At 42.9% G+C, this 14,495-nt stretch overlaps 1 protein-coding gene across 3 annotated transcripts in view; it reads right to left on the bottom strand.

The window, feature by feature from the left end:
• The window catches only part of CD99L2 (CD99 molecule like 2), a 73,622-nt gene that overhangs the window by 15,849 nt on the left and 43,278 nt on the right, over positions 1–14,495 (bottom strand). The window contains exons 6-7 of one of the 3 annotated variants that reach the window (XM_066581778.1): positions 7,171–7,233; positions 2,730–2,768 (exon numbers count right to left, since the gene is read on the bottom strand). The exons of 1 other annotated variant lie outside the window; for it this stretch is intronic. In XM_066581778.1, coding sequence (XP_066437875.1) covers positions 2,730–2,768; positions 7,171–7,233 — 102 coding nt within the window. The remainder of the gene's footprint in view (positions 1–2,729; positions 2,769–7,170; positions 7,234–14,495) is intronic. One more of the 3 variants, XM_066581779.1, reaches the window with a different exon arrangement.

Below are 14,495 nucleotides of genomic sequence, written 5' to 3'. Positions count from 1 at the left end.
AGTAGCGTGGATCTTGACTCAGTTTTGTATGTGGAAATTCTGCAGAATTTGCCGTGCTGCTTCCCATTCCGCTATGCTTAAACCTACCCTTATGGAGGACCTGTCAGATCCTCCTGTCAGCAGGGCTAGCTGTGTAACATTGCCACACTTTTCTCCCTACTCCCCTCCGTTCCCTGTAAGGCTCTCCTTAGATCCAGCTCCTGGCACTTCAAATGTGGCAAGTGGGTGGTGCTCACAGCTCACCATTAATCAAATCTGATGTCATCGACTGTCGGTGATCACCCACTTGACACATTCAAAGCGCTGGGAGTTGAATCTAAGGACAGTCTGTACAGGGGAACGGAGCGCGGAGGGAGAGAAGAGCAGCCATTGCTACAAGGCTATGCAGCTGGCCTCGGTGACATGAGAATGTTACAGGTCCTTTAACACAGCGATGGACCGTAAAATATTACAGAAAGACCTGGATAAGCCGGCAGAATGGGCAAGAACATAGCAAATTAATTTAAATACTGATGAAATTTAAGATTATTACACATTACATAGAACAAAACTAGGAAAAACAGAACAAGAGAAGGACTTAAATATTCTGGTTACAAATAAGCTAAGCAGCAGTACCCAGTATCAAGCAGCAGCTGCAAAGGCAAATAGGATTTTAGGTTATATATAAAAAGAGAGAAATTAAGGCATTTTCCGGGTAGTTACTATTGATGACCCATCCACAGGGCAGGTTATCAATAGTTTATCAACTGGACCACTCTGCAAATGACCAGTGCTAGTAATTGCAGGTGCAACTGTCAATTTTAATGGGAGCCACACCTGCAGTTACCAGTGGCGGCCACTACACAGGGGTCAGAGCTAACCGCTTCTGCTCCATAACCTTCTGTGTTGTGGTACGGATAGTAGGCACACAATTACCTGATCATCCAGGGTCCTGAGCAGTGGACCCCAGGAGATAAACTACTGATCATGCCACCAATCGTATTTACCCAGAAAACCCCTTTAAGCCATGTGATCCCAATGCAATATTTTTCTTGTAACACCACATGCAGAGTACATAACTCAGTTTTGGGCTCCACATTCTGCAGAAGATCTAGTTGAGCTGGAAAGAGTTCAAAGTCGTGATTATTAAATGTGATGGGAGGTCCGTCTTATAAGAGACTAGAAAAATTGGGCATCTTCAGCTTGGTAAAAATACTCTTTAGAAGCGTGCATTAACATATATAAACATATGTATGGTCAGTAAAAAAGGCTGGAGCATTACTTTTTTCCACCAAGGAACTTACAAAGTAAGAGGGAATATAATTATGGGTCGACAAAGGCGATTTAGGCAACGGTATTGGAAGGAGTTCTTTACAGTTAGAGTAGTCAAGCTATGGAATGCCCTACCCCCATTGGTAGTAATGGCAGGGACAAGGACAGCATTTAAAGAAAAAAAAAGATGATTATCTAATGGCATTGATTGTTATAATTAATCTAGCAAATTATCTACAATGAATCAAGTAAAGGTTAAAGTTGATGGACCTCCTTTTTTCAACCTATGTAACCCTCATCTTCAGATTGTCTAAGGCCTCCTTCCCACGAGCGTGACGGGCTCCGCCGCGTAATATTCCGCAGTGAATCCCGTCACGGCGCCCCCCAGAGACCCCATACTTACCAGCGGAAGATCGCGTGAAGACGCTTCCCCGCCCACCGCCGTCGCGTCATGTGACACGCCCACCGCGTCACATGACGCGGCCGGCCGTGTCACGTGACGCGCCGGCCGCGTCATATGACGCGCGGCGGTAGGCGGGGAAGCGTTTTTTCACGCTATCTTCCGCTGGTTGCAGCGGGAGATAGCGTGAACGGACGGCTTCCATTGACTGCAATGGAAGCCGTCAGCGCGTACAGCCCGTCCTCACCCGCAGCAAATAGAGCATGCTGCGGGTGAGGACGGGAGAAATCGCGGTGCGTAATTCCGCGGTGGAATTACGCATCGTGAGCATTGTGCTATTAGGTTCAATAGAACCTAATAGCATGGTGCAACACAGCGGATTTTTGCCGCGGATTTACGCGGCGTAAATCCGTTCGTGGGAAGGAGGCCTTATGCAGCCCTGTGTATGTACAGAGATTGCAATTGATCATAATAGACCATGAGCTCCATTGTCTCTCTGATATACGTACACGAGGGTCAATTTCGCAAGAAATCAATTAACCCATTAGTGTATTTTGGAGAACATACAGGCACCTTGCAGATGTGGTCTTTAATAAGATTCAAAACCAGGACTCCAGTAGTGCAAGGCAACAGTGGCAAGTACTGGACCACCATGCTGCCCTACCCATGGTGGATCAACTGGCCATAGACGAGAGGTGGTTGTTGACAGATGGAGGGATGGGATACGTTTAAACCTTCGTAATCCTAATATTGTCCCCTGGGTCCCTGCTTAAGATGGTACAGTGACCCACGTTGATGGAAGAGATAGGGAAGCTTTCTGTCAATGAATTGTGAAAATAGTAATTTTACCAAGTTCTGCCTTACTTGCCTATTACACATGCGTTAGTAGCAGATAAGCGTATAGCCACATATTGCCAATTATTTCAAGCTGTGTTCAGCATACATTTCAGCCAAGCTCAGATTTTGTTAAGCAGAAGAGCCTGGGGTAGCTGGTCTAGACAAGGAACTGACAAGGTGTTAAAAGTTGAGATTAGCAAGTAAGAAGAGCGTAACTGGGTTCAAGTCAAGAATATCTCACCTGTGCCTCCTTCACCACCCTTGGGTTTATCTTTATCTCCTATTGTGGAACCAACAGTCATGGAAATGTCAATTGTACGTCCTTCAGAGCAATAGGAACCACAAAGCAAGCACGGATTCCAAAGGCTTCACTTCATATATAAAATCAACAATGTTGACACTTCAGGCAGCAACAGAAGTTACTACCGTATATACACGAGTATTAGCCGACCCAAGTATAAGCCGAGTCAATAAGTTTTACCACAAAAAAAAAAAAAAAAAAAACTGGTAAAACTTATTGACTCAAGTATAAGCCGAGCTATACTAGAGTATAGGTAAAAAAATGCAATACTCACCTCCCAGCCGGCATCTGTGTCCCCAACACGATTGCCTCCCCGGCGGTGCGGCAGGCTGCTTGAGAATTCTCCCCACTGTCATCTCCCTGCTCAGCTTTGAATTCCCCTGCCGTCAGCGCTGTGTAAGTAAGCGCTGTGATTGGATCAAGAACCAGCCAGTCACAGCGCTCACCTACACAGCGCTGTGATTGGATCAAGCACCGGCCAATCACTGCGCTCACCTACACAGCGCTGACGGTGGGGAAATTCAAAGCTGAGCAGGGAGACGACAGTGGGGAGAATTCTCAAGCAGCTTGGACGCACAGGGGAGACCATTGCATCGGGGACACAGACGTAGGCTAGGAGAGGAGTATTACGGGTTTTTTGTTGTTTTTTTTACCTCACTCGAGTATAAGCCGAGGGGGGCTTTTTCAGCATAAAAAATGTGCTGAAAAACTAGGCTTATACTCGAGTATATATGGTAACTCATTTGGAGTCTTCTACTAAATTCACAAATTACAGATTTCGTCACAAGACATGGAAGTTAGAGCAAATTAGAATCTAAAAACTGTTCTAAATTGAACGTCTTATGATTTATGCTGTAAAACCGCATTACCTAAAATAAAAATGGTAACGAGAGCCCATACACCCAACTAAATGGCACAAGGATTCCAGGTTCCGCATGAAATAGTGGCATGAGTTCTTTGTCAACAGAGCACTGACAATGGTCACACGGGGACTCGTCCCTCCTCTCAGACTTGCAGAAAACTTATTGGGGTTGCTCAGTGGTGCACCCACTCTCCATACGTTAGTACGGCACATGATAAAGCGCTATGTAAAGTGACTGATGCACTTTAAACTAAGGGTGCTTTTAGATTGCAATTTTATTTGACAGATAATCGTCCCAACAAGCGAAACTGAATGATAATGGTTCGGTCTAAATACGAGCCAATGACTGGGCAACAAAGTATCATTTGCTTCTTGCTCGTCGTCCATTTTATGCAGACATAAAAATAATCGTTGGCTCGTTCGCTTCTCCTTCAGTTTAAGCTCTGAGCATTCAGTATTTCACATTTGCTACGTGAAACACTGAACGATACTGCCCAATTCTCATTGAATGAGCCAACGATGAATCTGCCTGCTTAAACAGGTTGCATGAGAGCGAACGAGCTAGCGATGACGTCACCAGCTGGTTTGCTCGTGCAAAGGAGAATAGTCCAGGCTAAAAGCACTCTAATCAAGAACAAAAATTAACAGAATATCAGTAACACATGTAAAGTCAGTTTTACACTCACCCCACCCCACCCCCTTCATCTCAATGGATTACTCAGAGTTCTGTTTAACAGGAAACTATCTTGCTCCACTTCAAGAAGCTCGTTTGAAGTAGTTTGTTCTCTGCTGCCCGTTAGTCCCCCATTGTCCCCTCTGCTCTGCACAAAGACTGAGACAGATGTAAAATCAGTATTCCTGCTCTTTAATACTGTAGCTCCGGTTTTAGTGCTGCTACAGCCACCCCTGAATTGTGGCTTTAAAATGACACCAAAAGCGTGACTGTAGCCGCAATAGAACTAGAGATACAGTGGTAAGAAGGGAGAGCGAGGATACATACTTGGCTCTGCTTACAGAGTGAAATAACAGCTGTCGAGTGTGCAGCAGAGGAAAAGCAGGCAGAGAACAGTCTGATTCTCCTGTTTATCCCTGTCCCAGGAAAAAGTAACATGGACTTCTGTTCTCCCGTATCAGAAGACACATTTGCTCTCAGTCACATACTGGGAGCTATGTTTTTCCCAGAAAAGTAGCAATATGAGCACTTGCTCATCTTATAATCACATGTACTCATTTTTGACTGGATGGCACAGGAAATATATATTTTTATTATTAAAAAAAAACAAAACTGTATAATGTTTAAATAGCCATTTTCTTTTCATCTTGCTTCCCCAAGACAGGAATAAAAAAAGCAATTGTATAAAAACTAGAACTCTCCCCACAAAGTACAAGCAGGTTTCATACAGCTAGAGTGACAAAACAAATTAAGGAAAAAAAGCTAGGGTCATTGGAATACAGAAGGGAAACATACAGGTTCTTAAGACTAAAATTCGTTAGTTATAAGGATCTAAAAATAAACTTAAAAGCAACAGTTCGGCCTGTTTACTAGTCACAAATTAAACATTTTTTTTTTTATTGTAGATTTTGAAGTATGACTGTTAGGGGTTAACCCAGGGCAGATCTAGAGTCTCATTTGTACAGGGTTCCATGAAGCAGAGATCTGGGTGGTCTTCCTAGTCTGTACCCTTGCTTGGCCAGATTGAAGGACCTTCAGAGCTGGAGGAAAGTGCTCCTTTGAGCAGCAGGTGACCAGGGGTACTGTTGTGCATGAAAGAACAGTACTACACTGTGCTGTGCCCTGGTCTGGGTCCCAAAGGCCAAACCACCAAAGTGATGGCATATTCTAGTGATCACCGGTATGCTAGTTGCATGCGCCGACTTTGACTGGGCGGATCGGGGTTATGGAACCAGACAGCTTTGTCCTTGATTGGGGGAGAGCACCAGGTTTCTTCGTTAAAGGAGCAGGGTTGAACATAGAATAATAATATTTTCTGTATAGCGCCAACATATTCCGCAGCGGTTACAAAGACGGGGAATACAAAAAGACAAAAGTACAAAAAATACAGAACCACGGTTACATGTAGTAAACCATTGAAGGAAACAGTAAGGGTGCGAGTCCTGCTCCAACGAGCTTCAATACTACAAATAATGGGGTGATACAGAAGGTAAAGGGGCTAGAGATGTGCACGGTATGGCGAGGTGGAGAGGGAGGGATGCTATACACAAACAATGGCCAGACATTAAGCTGTGTGACGGCAGAAACTGACTGCAGGGGGCAGTTGATATTGTATGCCTCCCTGAAGAGGTGCGTTTTTAGAGCACGCCTGAAGTTCTGCGAGTCCTGAATTGCTCGGGTAGCCTTTGGTAGTGCGTTCCAGAGGACCGGTGCTGCTCAGGAGAAGTCTTGGAGGTGGGAACGAGAGGTTCGAATTAAAGGGGCGCTCAGTCTGATTTCGTTAACAGAGTGGAGGGCGCGGGCTGGGTGATGGAATGAGATGAGGGAGGCAATGTAGGGTGGCGGGGCACTCTGGAGAGCTTTATGGATGAACGTAGTGAGTTTAAATTTAAATTCTGTATTTAATGGGCCTTTTTGGTCTTGCACACTGGCATTAATCTGACTTGCCAGGCATCAGGGCTGAACGGCTCTCTGATACTTTCATCACTAAATCAAGCTCACCTTTTGAATAGTTGATCTATGGCTCCTGGTGGGCTAGGGAACTGTGTTGGGACAGGGTAACGGAGACAGTTTGAGTCTAGCAAGTTTATAACAAGTATAGAGCACCATTTTAGTACCAGTTTAGAGTGGTGCGATATGGTCTCTCCTCTTTTGGGGCTTCTGGTATCTGGGGGGGGGGGGGGGGGGAAATCTCCCATCTTGATTGCATTTCTAAACATACAGATGCAATCAATACTACCCGGTTTTTGATAAATGTGCCCAGTGTCCTTTTATAAGCAAACTCCCTTTTCAATGCACCAAAGCGTATATATGCACAACAGCAGCTCCTTCATGTCGGCACCTTTGAACGCTACCAACGGGTAGACTCGAGAAACCCAGTCTGCCACATTTATTTAGAATTATTGCAAGTACAACCCCTTTATTTCTAACATCACATAATGCTATGAGAAAAGGGATTGGAAGTGGAAAACCCCTTTAAGAGAACTGCAGGAAATATATGCTGGATGTTGCAACTCTATAACTTGTTTAAATAATTCGTCTTCATGAGGGTCATTAATAATCACCCTTATTTATATGGTACGTGCATATTACATCACATGATATTGGGTTCTGAGACCATTGGGGCTAGCAGTCTATAGTCTCCTATCTGTAGGTTTTTGAAGTGGAAACCCATAGAGGGGAGAACATACAAACTCCATGCCGATGAGGTCCTGGGTGAGATTTGAACCCAGGACCCACTGTTGCTGCAGGGTAACAGTGCTAAACACCAAACCACAGTATCCATTGGAGCTTACAGATAGCAGTAAAGATGGTTGCTATGATCATTAATCATTCCATAAACTTACCTCCTTCTCTATATGGGTCATTCTTACCATCCAAGGCATCTTCCAAATCAAAATCATCAGGACCTTTAAATTTAACACAAAACTCAGGTATAAAAAACACAAAAATTAAAAACACACCACAAAAAACCAAAACACAAACTATGGCAAAGAAAAGAAATCAGGGAGCAAAACCAGCACATGCAAAAACATTGAAAACAGTGATGTAGAATACATAAGAGGTTTTAAAGGAGCTTTTACACTGGAAGAGAGTGTGCCCAAACCCACTGGCTGATTTTAGTAGGACTGGACAACTATTATGCATGCAGTGTCCTGACCCACTTCAAACGGTTGGCTGAGTCGAATGTCCATATATGTGGTAGTTGGGAGGAAATACTCTCCCGGTGTTGTACTGTTGCTTTAGCCACAGTAATGGAGGTACACTAAGAATATGAACATAGTGGAAAAGGTGCGGATTTCAAAGCAGTGTTTGATGCGGATACTCAGCATATTTCAGCCTTTTACTTGAAAAAGAGGGAGGTTAGGGGTTAGTCTGATGTAGATCCACAAAAACAAACAAAAAAAAACAAAACACACTTCTGCCTTGAAACTAATCTGCACCATTGGTGTAGATTTTGGCGATTCTGCTGTGAATGTTCCGCACCATTTCAATAACATGTACATATACCCTAAAGGAGTAGTACCAAAAGTAATTGTTTTTTCCAGAAACAGCTCCCCACTTGGCCATGGGGCCGTCTGGTATTGTAGTTACATTGACTAATTGCACTGAGCTGCAATATCAGTGAATGGACCATGGCCAGGAGTGGCATAGACCAGGGGGTCTCAACCTTTCTAAGCTTCGTTTTTACTCTACTAAAAGAATGTTAGTCAAGTAGACCCCAAAGCTATGTTATAGCATTATCCTAAGCAGACGTACAGCATATTATCCTGCAAGGTTTTCTTTAGGGCAGTGTTCCCCAACTCCAGTCCTCAGGGACCGCCAACAGGTCATGTTTTCAGGATTTCCTCAGTGTTGCACAGGTTAAGTAATTATTGTCAGCGCTTCAGCCATTGCCATGGGTGTTCTTACCATAGGATATCCTGAAAACATGACCTGTTGGTGGTCCCTGAGGACTGGAGTTGGGGACCCCTGCTATAGGGCAAATTCATACATAAATCATTCAACCAGAAATAAAATCCAAGAGTTGTAGAAAATGCAAAGAGAAAGTAGATACCACTCATCAGTTATTGTGGAGGGTTAGTTTTCCCCAAGTTACCATCACCATCCAAAGTCTACCTAGTAGTCCTATTTATTCAAATAATGCCCCCAGAGGCCAATTCATGCAGCACGCTGCCACAAACGTGTCTAGAAAGGTTTATTTCCATCTTCTAATGTGATGGCATATTGCAACGGTATGCATCCCTGTATGATCGGTGGAGACTTGATACCTTGGATGCCCACAGCTCCTGAGAATGAAGGAGCCATAGCATTAAATCAACGCTGCAGCCCCTTCATTCTCAGGATTGGTGGGAGGCTGATCTCTGGGACCCCCACCAACCCTGAGTGATACCATTGCTTGGTGAGGGTCCATTCAGATGCATGCCTTTCCTGTGCACATTGTGCGTTTTTTTTTTTTTGTTTGTTTTGGCAGGGCAAAAAAAGTGTCATTATTTTGGATTTCATTTTTTCAGCGGTCAGCATGAGTCTGGCGATCGTTTGTTTTGCCATTCTTGTACACTAAAACCTTAAAGTATTTGCTTTTGTGTCACCGCATTCCAAGAGCCATGGGTTCTATCATAGTCTTCATTTCTCCAATTTTTGGGAACATAACATTTTGATTGTTTATTTTAAAACATAGTAAAGATCAAACAAAAAAAATCTGCAATTCTGGCATGTTTTTTTTAAATTGGTATTCACCATGCTATATCGTAAAATTACTTCTGCAGGACAGTAAGATTAAGCAAATACCAAAAATGGATGGTCAAAAAAAAATGTTTGGGATCTTTGAATGCAGCCTTTAAAAATAAAGGAACCATGCGAGGGTTTTGTTTATGCGAGATTTGGGTTTAATGTTTTTTGTAAGGCGAGATAGGTAAAATTATCCATTTTGTTTTGTCCCCCCCCTCATCCCCCCCCCCCCATTATGTGCGCCTTGTGGTTTAAACAACGTACTAGAGCCCCATTTACACACAACGATTGCCGGTTGTACGAACGACTTTGTTTTCAAATGCATTTACACTTCACTGTTTGAAATGTAAACATTGTATATGTTTGCTCAGGTGGATGTGTGTTTATGCGAGGAACCTCTGGCTGGAAGGTTTTTAATTAGTGCGTAGAAAAAAGCCAATGTCTACCAAGTCATTGTGTTTAGCTGGGGGAAAAGATCATGCCCTCATTAAACTCCCCGATGCACACAGTTAGCCAATGAGAGAAGTATGATATTTTTGCAAAAATTTGCTTTGTTTTTTTTTTAAAATTCATACAGCCCAGTTTGTTTTTTTTAATATTTAAGACAGACATATGTCATGCCTACTCCCCCCCCCCCCCCCTCCTGCTTAGGGAAAGTAAATGGCTCTGATCACTGCAACAGACGAAAGAATACTGAAGCCCACCAATACTCGTAGGAGGGGAAACAGAAGTATCAAACAGCAGATTTAAAGTTTGTGAAACATAAGATTCAAGATTTGCATATAAAATACGTAATCCAGGTAAAATGTCCTAAAGATCTGGAGTAGAGGAGATGAAGAACACATCATGGTGAAGGCGAGCAGCTCAGACCACCAAGATCAGGAAGTCTGTAGGTCACAGTGCCAACTATCTAATGAACTCGAAGTAATCCAAGGAGTAGCAAGTGCTTCAGCTGAGAAACAAGTGAGGGGCCCGAACACTGCATGGCATTATATGGCGATTTACAAAATACCACCTAGGTTTTGTTTAGCAAGTCGATGTAGGGTGCGATTTTGCAAAAAAAAAAATTCGAAATTTTTCTTCAAACTTTTCTCAACTTTAATCTCAAGTTTCCTCCTTTTTCTGTTGCTAGATACTGCAAGCTAAAAATACCAAAGATTTTTTATTTTTATTTTTTTACACACATACAGGAATTCCATGCACAGAACTGTCAGAATTTAATGGGACAATTCGGATACTCCGTACATAAGGAACTGCTGTGTACGATATTCCCTTATGCAAAAGAATGCACTTTAGTTATACACATAAAGGACAGGGTTCCATATACAATGCACACACACACATCCTATCAGTTTACAAATATTGCTCTTGCCCCAGTCATTACAGATCCACTCCTCAGCATCCTGCACATCCCAGGCCCAAAATTAGCCCCTCCACCCCCCCTTCCTCAGGAGCTGAACACTGACCGTTCAGTGTAAACAGCAGCTGTTCAGTACTGAACAGTCGCTGTGTAAAGTGAATGGAGAGGGGTGGGGCAGAGAGGAATGAAATCTCCTCCAGCCACCCAGGCCGCTTGCTGGCCGCTCTGTCAGAGAGCCGGTGATACTCGCTCCTGTGCAGCAACACGGAAGCAAGTGTATGCGGCGACGAGTCTCTGGCATAGTTTGCCCGACAATCGTCCCGTGTAAATGGGCTTTAAATCTGCCCTATTGTGTAAAACCTGCAGTTAAAAAAAAAAGGGAATAAAATGTTCCCCACTGATTTCCATGGGTTTATTTATATTAAAACCTTAAAAATAAATGCCCCAACACCTGACCTCTGCCCCCCCCCCCAAAGCTCCCCTTTTCTGCTATATAAGAAAGTAGGAAATGCAATTTTAATTTAACCAAAGAACATTCAGTAAATGTGTATGAGAATCAATTACACCGGTGTCACGTTCTAAAAGGTGTACACACATCACACATTTTCCATTTTAAGCTATAGCACATGTAAAGGTGAAAGGAAAAAAAAGTAGTGTTCGTTAAAAGTAACAAACTTTATTGAAAAACAGTACAAAATGTGTCACTTCATTATTACAGCAATATAATTTAACAGAATTACAGACTATATGCTGAAGACAACATTCCTGTAACTGCAGTTTAAAAAAGGGAAGCCGTCCACTTGAACACGTTGACCAAACCACAGAGGGGTTATAGAGCCGCCGGAGCTGAGCTGACTGTATATAGGTTTATGGGAAAGATTCAATATACATTTTATTCATTTCTATCTCTGCCCCTGAACAGTCCTATGGGCGGAGCCATCATTTATATCTCTGCTCCCCCTGAGCTGAACAGTCCTATGGGCGGAGCCATCATTTATATCGCTGCTCCTCCTGAGCTGAACAGTCCTACTGGCGGAGCCATCATTTATATCTCTGCTCCTCCTGAGCTGAACAGTCCTATGGGCGGAGCCATCATTTATATCTCTGCTCCCCCTGAGCTGAACAGTCCTATGGGCGGAGCCATCATTTATATCGCTGCTCCTCCTGAGCTGAACAGTCCTACTGGCGGAGCCATCATTTATATCTCTGCTCCTCCTGAGCTGAACAGTCCTATGGGCGGAGCCATCATTTACCTCTCTGCTCCTCCTGAGCTGAACAGTCCTATGGGCAGAGCCATCATTTACCTCTCTGCTCCTCCTGAGCCGAATGGTCCTATGGGCGGAGCCATCATTTATATCTCTGCTAGTCCTGAGCTGAACAGTCCTATGGGCGGAGCCATCATTTATATCTCTGCTCCTCCTGAGCTTAGCAGTCCTATGGGCAGAGCCATCAGTGAATGACAGTTATCTGTATATAACTGTACATACAGGGAAGGCACCACTTTGATCAAACTTTCTTCCACATGAATGCCACAACTCAGAATTTCAAGAGCAAGCCTACGTTTTGCCCAGGTGGTCAAGTTGCAAGCAAGACAAAGTCGTGAGCTCTCCACTTTAGATGTATACAGTATAAATGGAGAATGTGGTCCGGAGGCCGGTCGATGGTTCAAAAGGTGGCATAAATGGGTATTCACGCATTTGCACTCCACCCACATGCTCCAATAATGTGTAAATGCATGAGGGAGGAATCAAGGTCTCTAAAAGATTATTGGTACATAGAAATGCCAACAACTCATTAAAATGCTCATTTAAACAATTTTTATTATATAATATCTATCTATCACCAGGTGTTACACATGGTTAGGAGAGATGATGGAAAATCATCAATGAGAACACACACACACACACTATGTAAAAGGTGCTTTATTTATTGCCACCATTCTCAGTACGATTAATGCACAGTAAAAGTCGAATTGTGGGTGTCTGACCGCCTCCCGATAGTCGGAATAGGGATCCACTGACATTTATAATGCATAAGCACAGCAGTTCCTATGAAGACAATACGGAATTATGAAACCACCATAAAAAAAGTAGTCAGCTCTTCTGAAAACCAGCAATCGGGTCAATAGACAAAAAAGGGAAAAAAAATTAAAGTATCAATAAGCAGAAACACCAATTTTCAAGAGGCATATCCAAATGTAGAGACACGCACATCCAAATACATACAGACACCCAAGTACACGTGTACAAGGAACCATACTTACAACGCATGCCACGATATTAGAGAAGGGAACCGTTCTTTTCACCAGTTCTTTGCTTGCAATGTGTATGAGGAAGGAAGGCGGTGTATACATCCGGCAGTCCGTAGACTGGACAGAACTTCTCCAAACACCACGGTATTATCACATTGTAGCCACGATCTTCTGAAGCCACCGAGACTGCGGTGACATGTTTTACTAGAGAAGCTATAGCAGATATCCAAAAGTAGACCCATTTCTGCTGTAGTTGTACTTGGACCCACATGTGGATCAGCCCCACTGTCCATGGGAATAAGAGACCGCTTTTCTATGTGATGACCACAAGGCGCACACTCCTTGTATAGATTACAGGTTTTTCCCACGTTGCGCTTGTATTTCTAATTGGGACAATAAGCCTTATGTGAGCTAGCCTACATGTACTGCTACTAGGTTAGAGGAGTACATGGGGTAGTCTAGTCTTCCATACTACACAAACATTTTCCTACTTGTATTTCAATGACTTATTCCAGAAGGTTTTCAACAGTGTAGCAAATATTTAATGTCTACATACTTTCAATCTACATGACTGATCCAAAAACATCAAAAACTTTAGAATAGTTGTGCCATCACCAAGGATGGCATTGAATCAGTGTAGTTTACCAATTCCTAAGTTAGAAGTTCTTCACCAACACATTGATACTAAAAGTTGTATTTTTATACATACCTTTATTTTGAGCCACACACATACACAATCCTGGAGTAAGATCTTTTGACTATAATTTGCATATTACTGTACCTTCTGCCAATTCTAGTTTTTTTTATAAATTGAGCAGTGGCACAGGTTGGTACTGCAGGCAGAGTCCCATTCACTTCAAGCCTGCAGTACCCAGCTGGGCCACTGCGCAATATATGGAGCTGTCTGAAAAGAACTACAAGTGGCAGAACCCCTTTAAGCCGTAACAGATTTACCACAAATTCGAGTGAGTGATTACAATCTAGATGCAATATTCCCTGACATCTGTCTGGGATGATTTAGTGAATTCTCACTGAGTAAAGTGTTGGACGAGATAACCCTGGAGGACCCCTCCAACTCTACAAGTCAACGATTTCCAATTTACATCAATTTATAATTCCTTAGTCCTAAAACAGCCGAATTTATAAAAACCTCATTCATTAGGGTCCTTCATAGAAAGGGCTAGACTCCTCCACGTGTGTTGGTGTCACTTAAGGCCCTTTTACATGCAATTATCACTTGAACAGCTGAATTAATGACGTTTTGCATAAAAAGCTGTGCATTGAAAACGCACAGATAAGCTAATGAGGGAAATAGAGAGGATTTCAGAGGCTGAAGTAAACTCTGTATAGGTTTGCTTAGTTGGGCGTGTGTTTATGCAAGGGAAGCTCTGGCCATCAGGATTTTAATTAGTGAAGAAAATCCATTGTTTTTTGCTAGAATGAGTAAACAGGTAATCATTATGTTTGAAAAAAAAGCAAACAAACACCCCTTCCCTCCAGTCTTTGAACGGCTGAAGGACTTAACTGCCATTTAAATTAAACGAATAATGAACTACTGAGTGACTATTTTAATGCTGGCTGAAACTCAGCAATAAACGACAAGTGAACGAATTGTACACAACGGCTGTGCATTTACACGTAACAATTATCGCTTACTTTTGCTCGTTTGAACAAATTTTGACCAATAATTGCGTGTAAATGAGCCTTCATATACGGACTTCTGGTATTCGATGGGGTGGCATCTATTGATGACTTATTTTCATATGGGACCATGACAAGACGCAACCCGCTTCCTTGTCAGGAAAGCAATTTAGGCGCCAGAGCTCGTG

The sequence above is a fragment of the Eleutherodactylus coqui genome, chromosome 10 (assembly GCF_035609145.1).
Source record: "Eleutherodactylus coqui strain aEleCoq1 chromosome 10, aEleCoq1.hap1, whole genome shotgun sequence".
NCBI lineage: Eukaryota > Metazoa > Chordata > Amphibia > Anura > Eleutherodactylidae > Eleutherodactylus > Eleutherodactylus coqui.
Note: the sequence above shows the minus strand (reverse complement) of the source record. Positions and strands in the feature narration are given on the sequence as shown.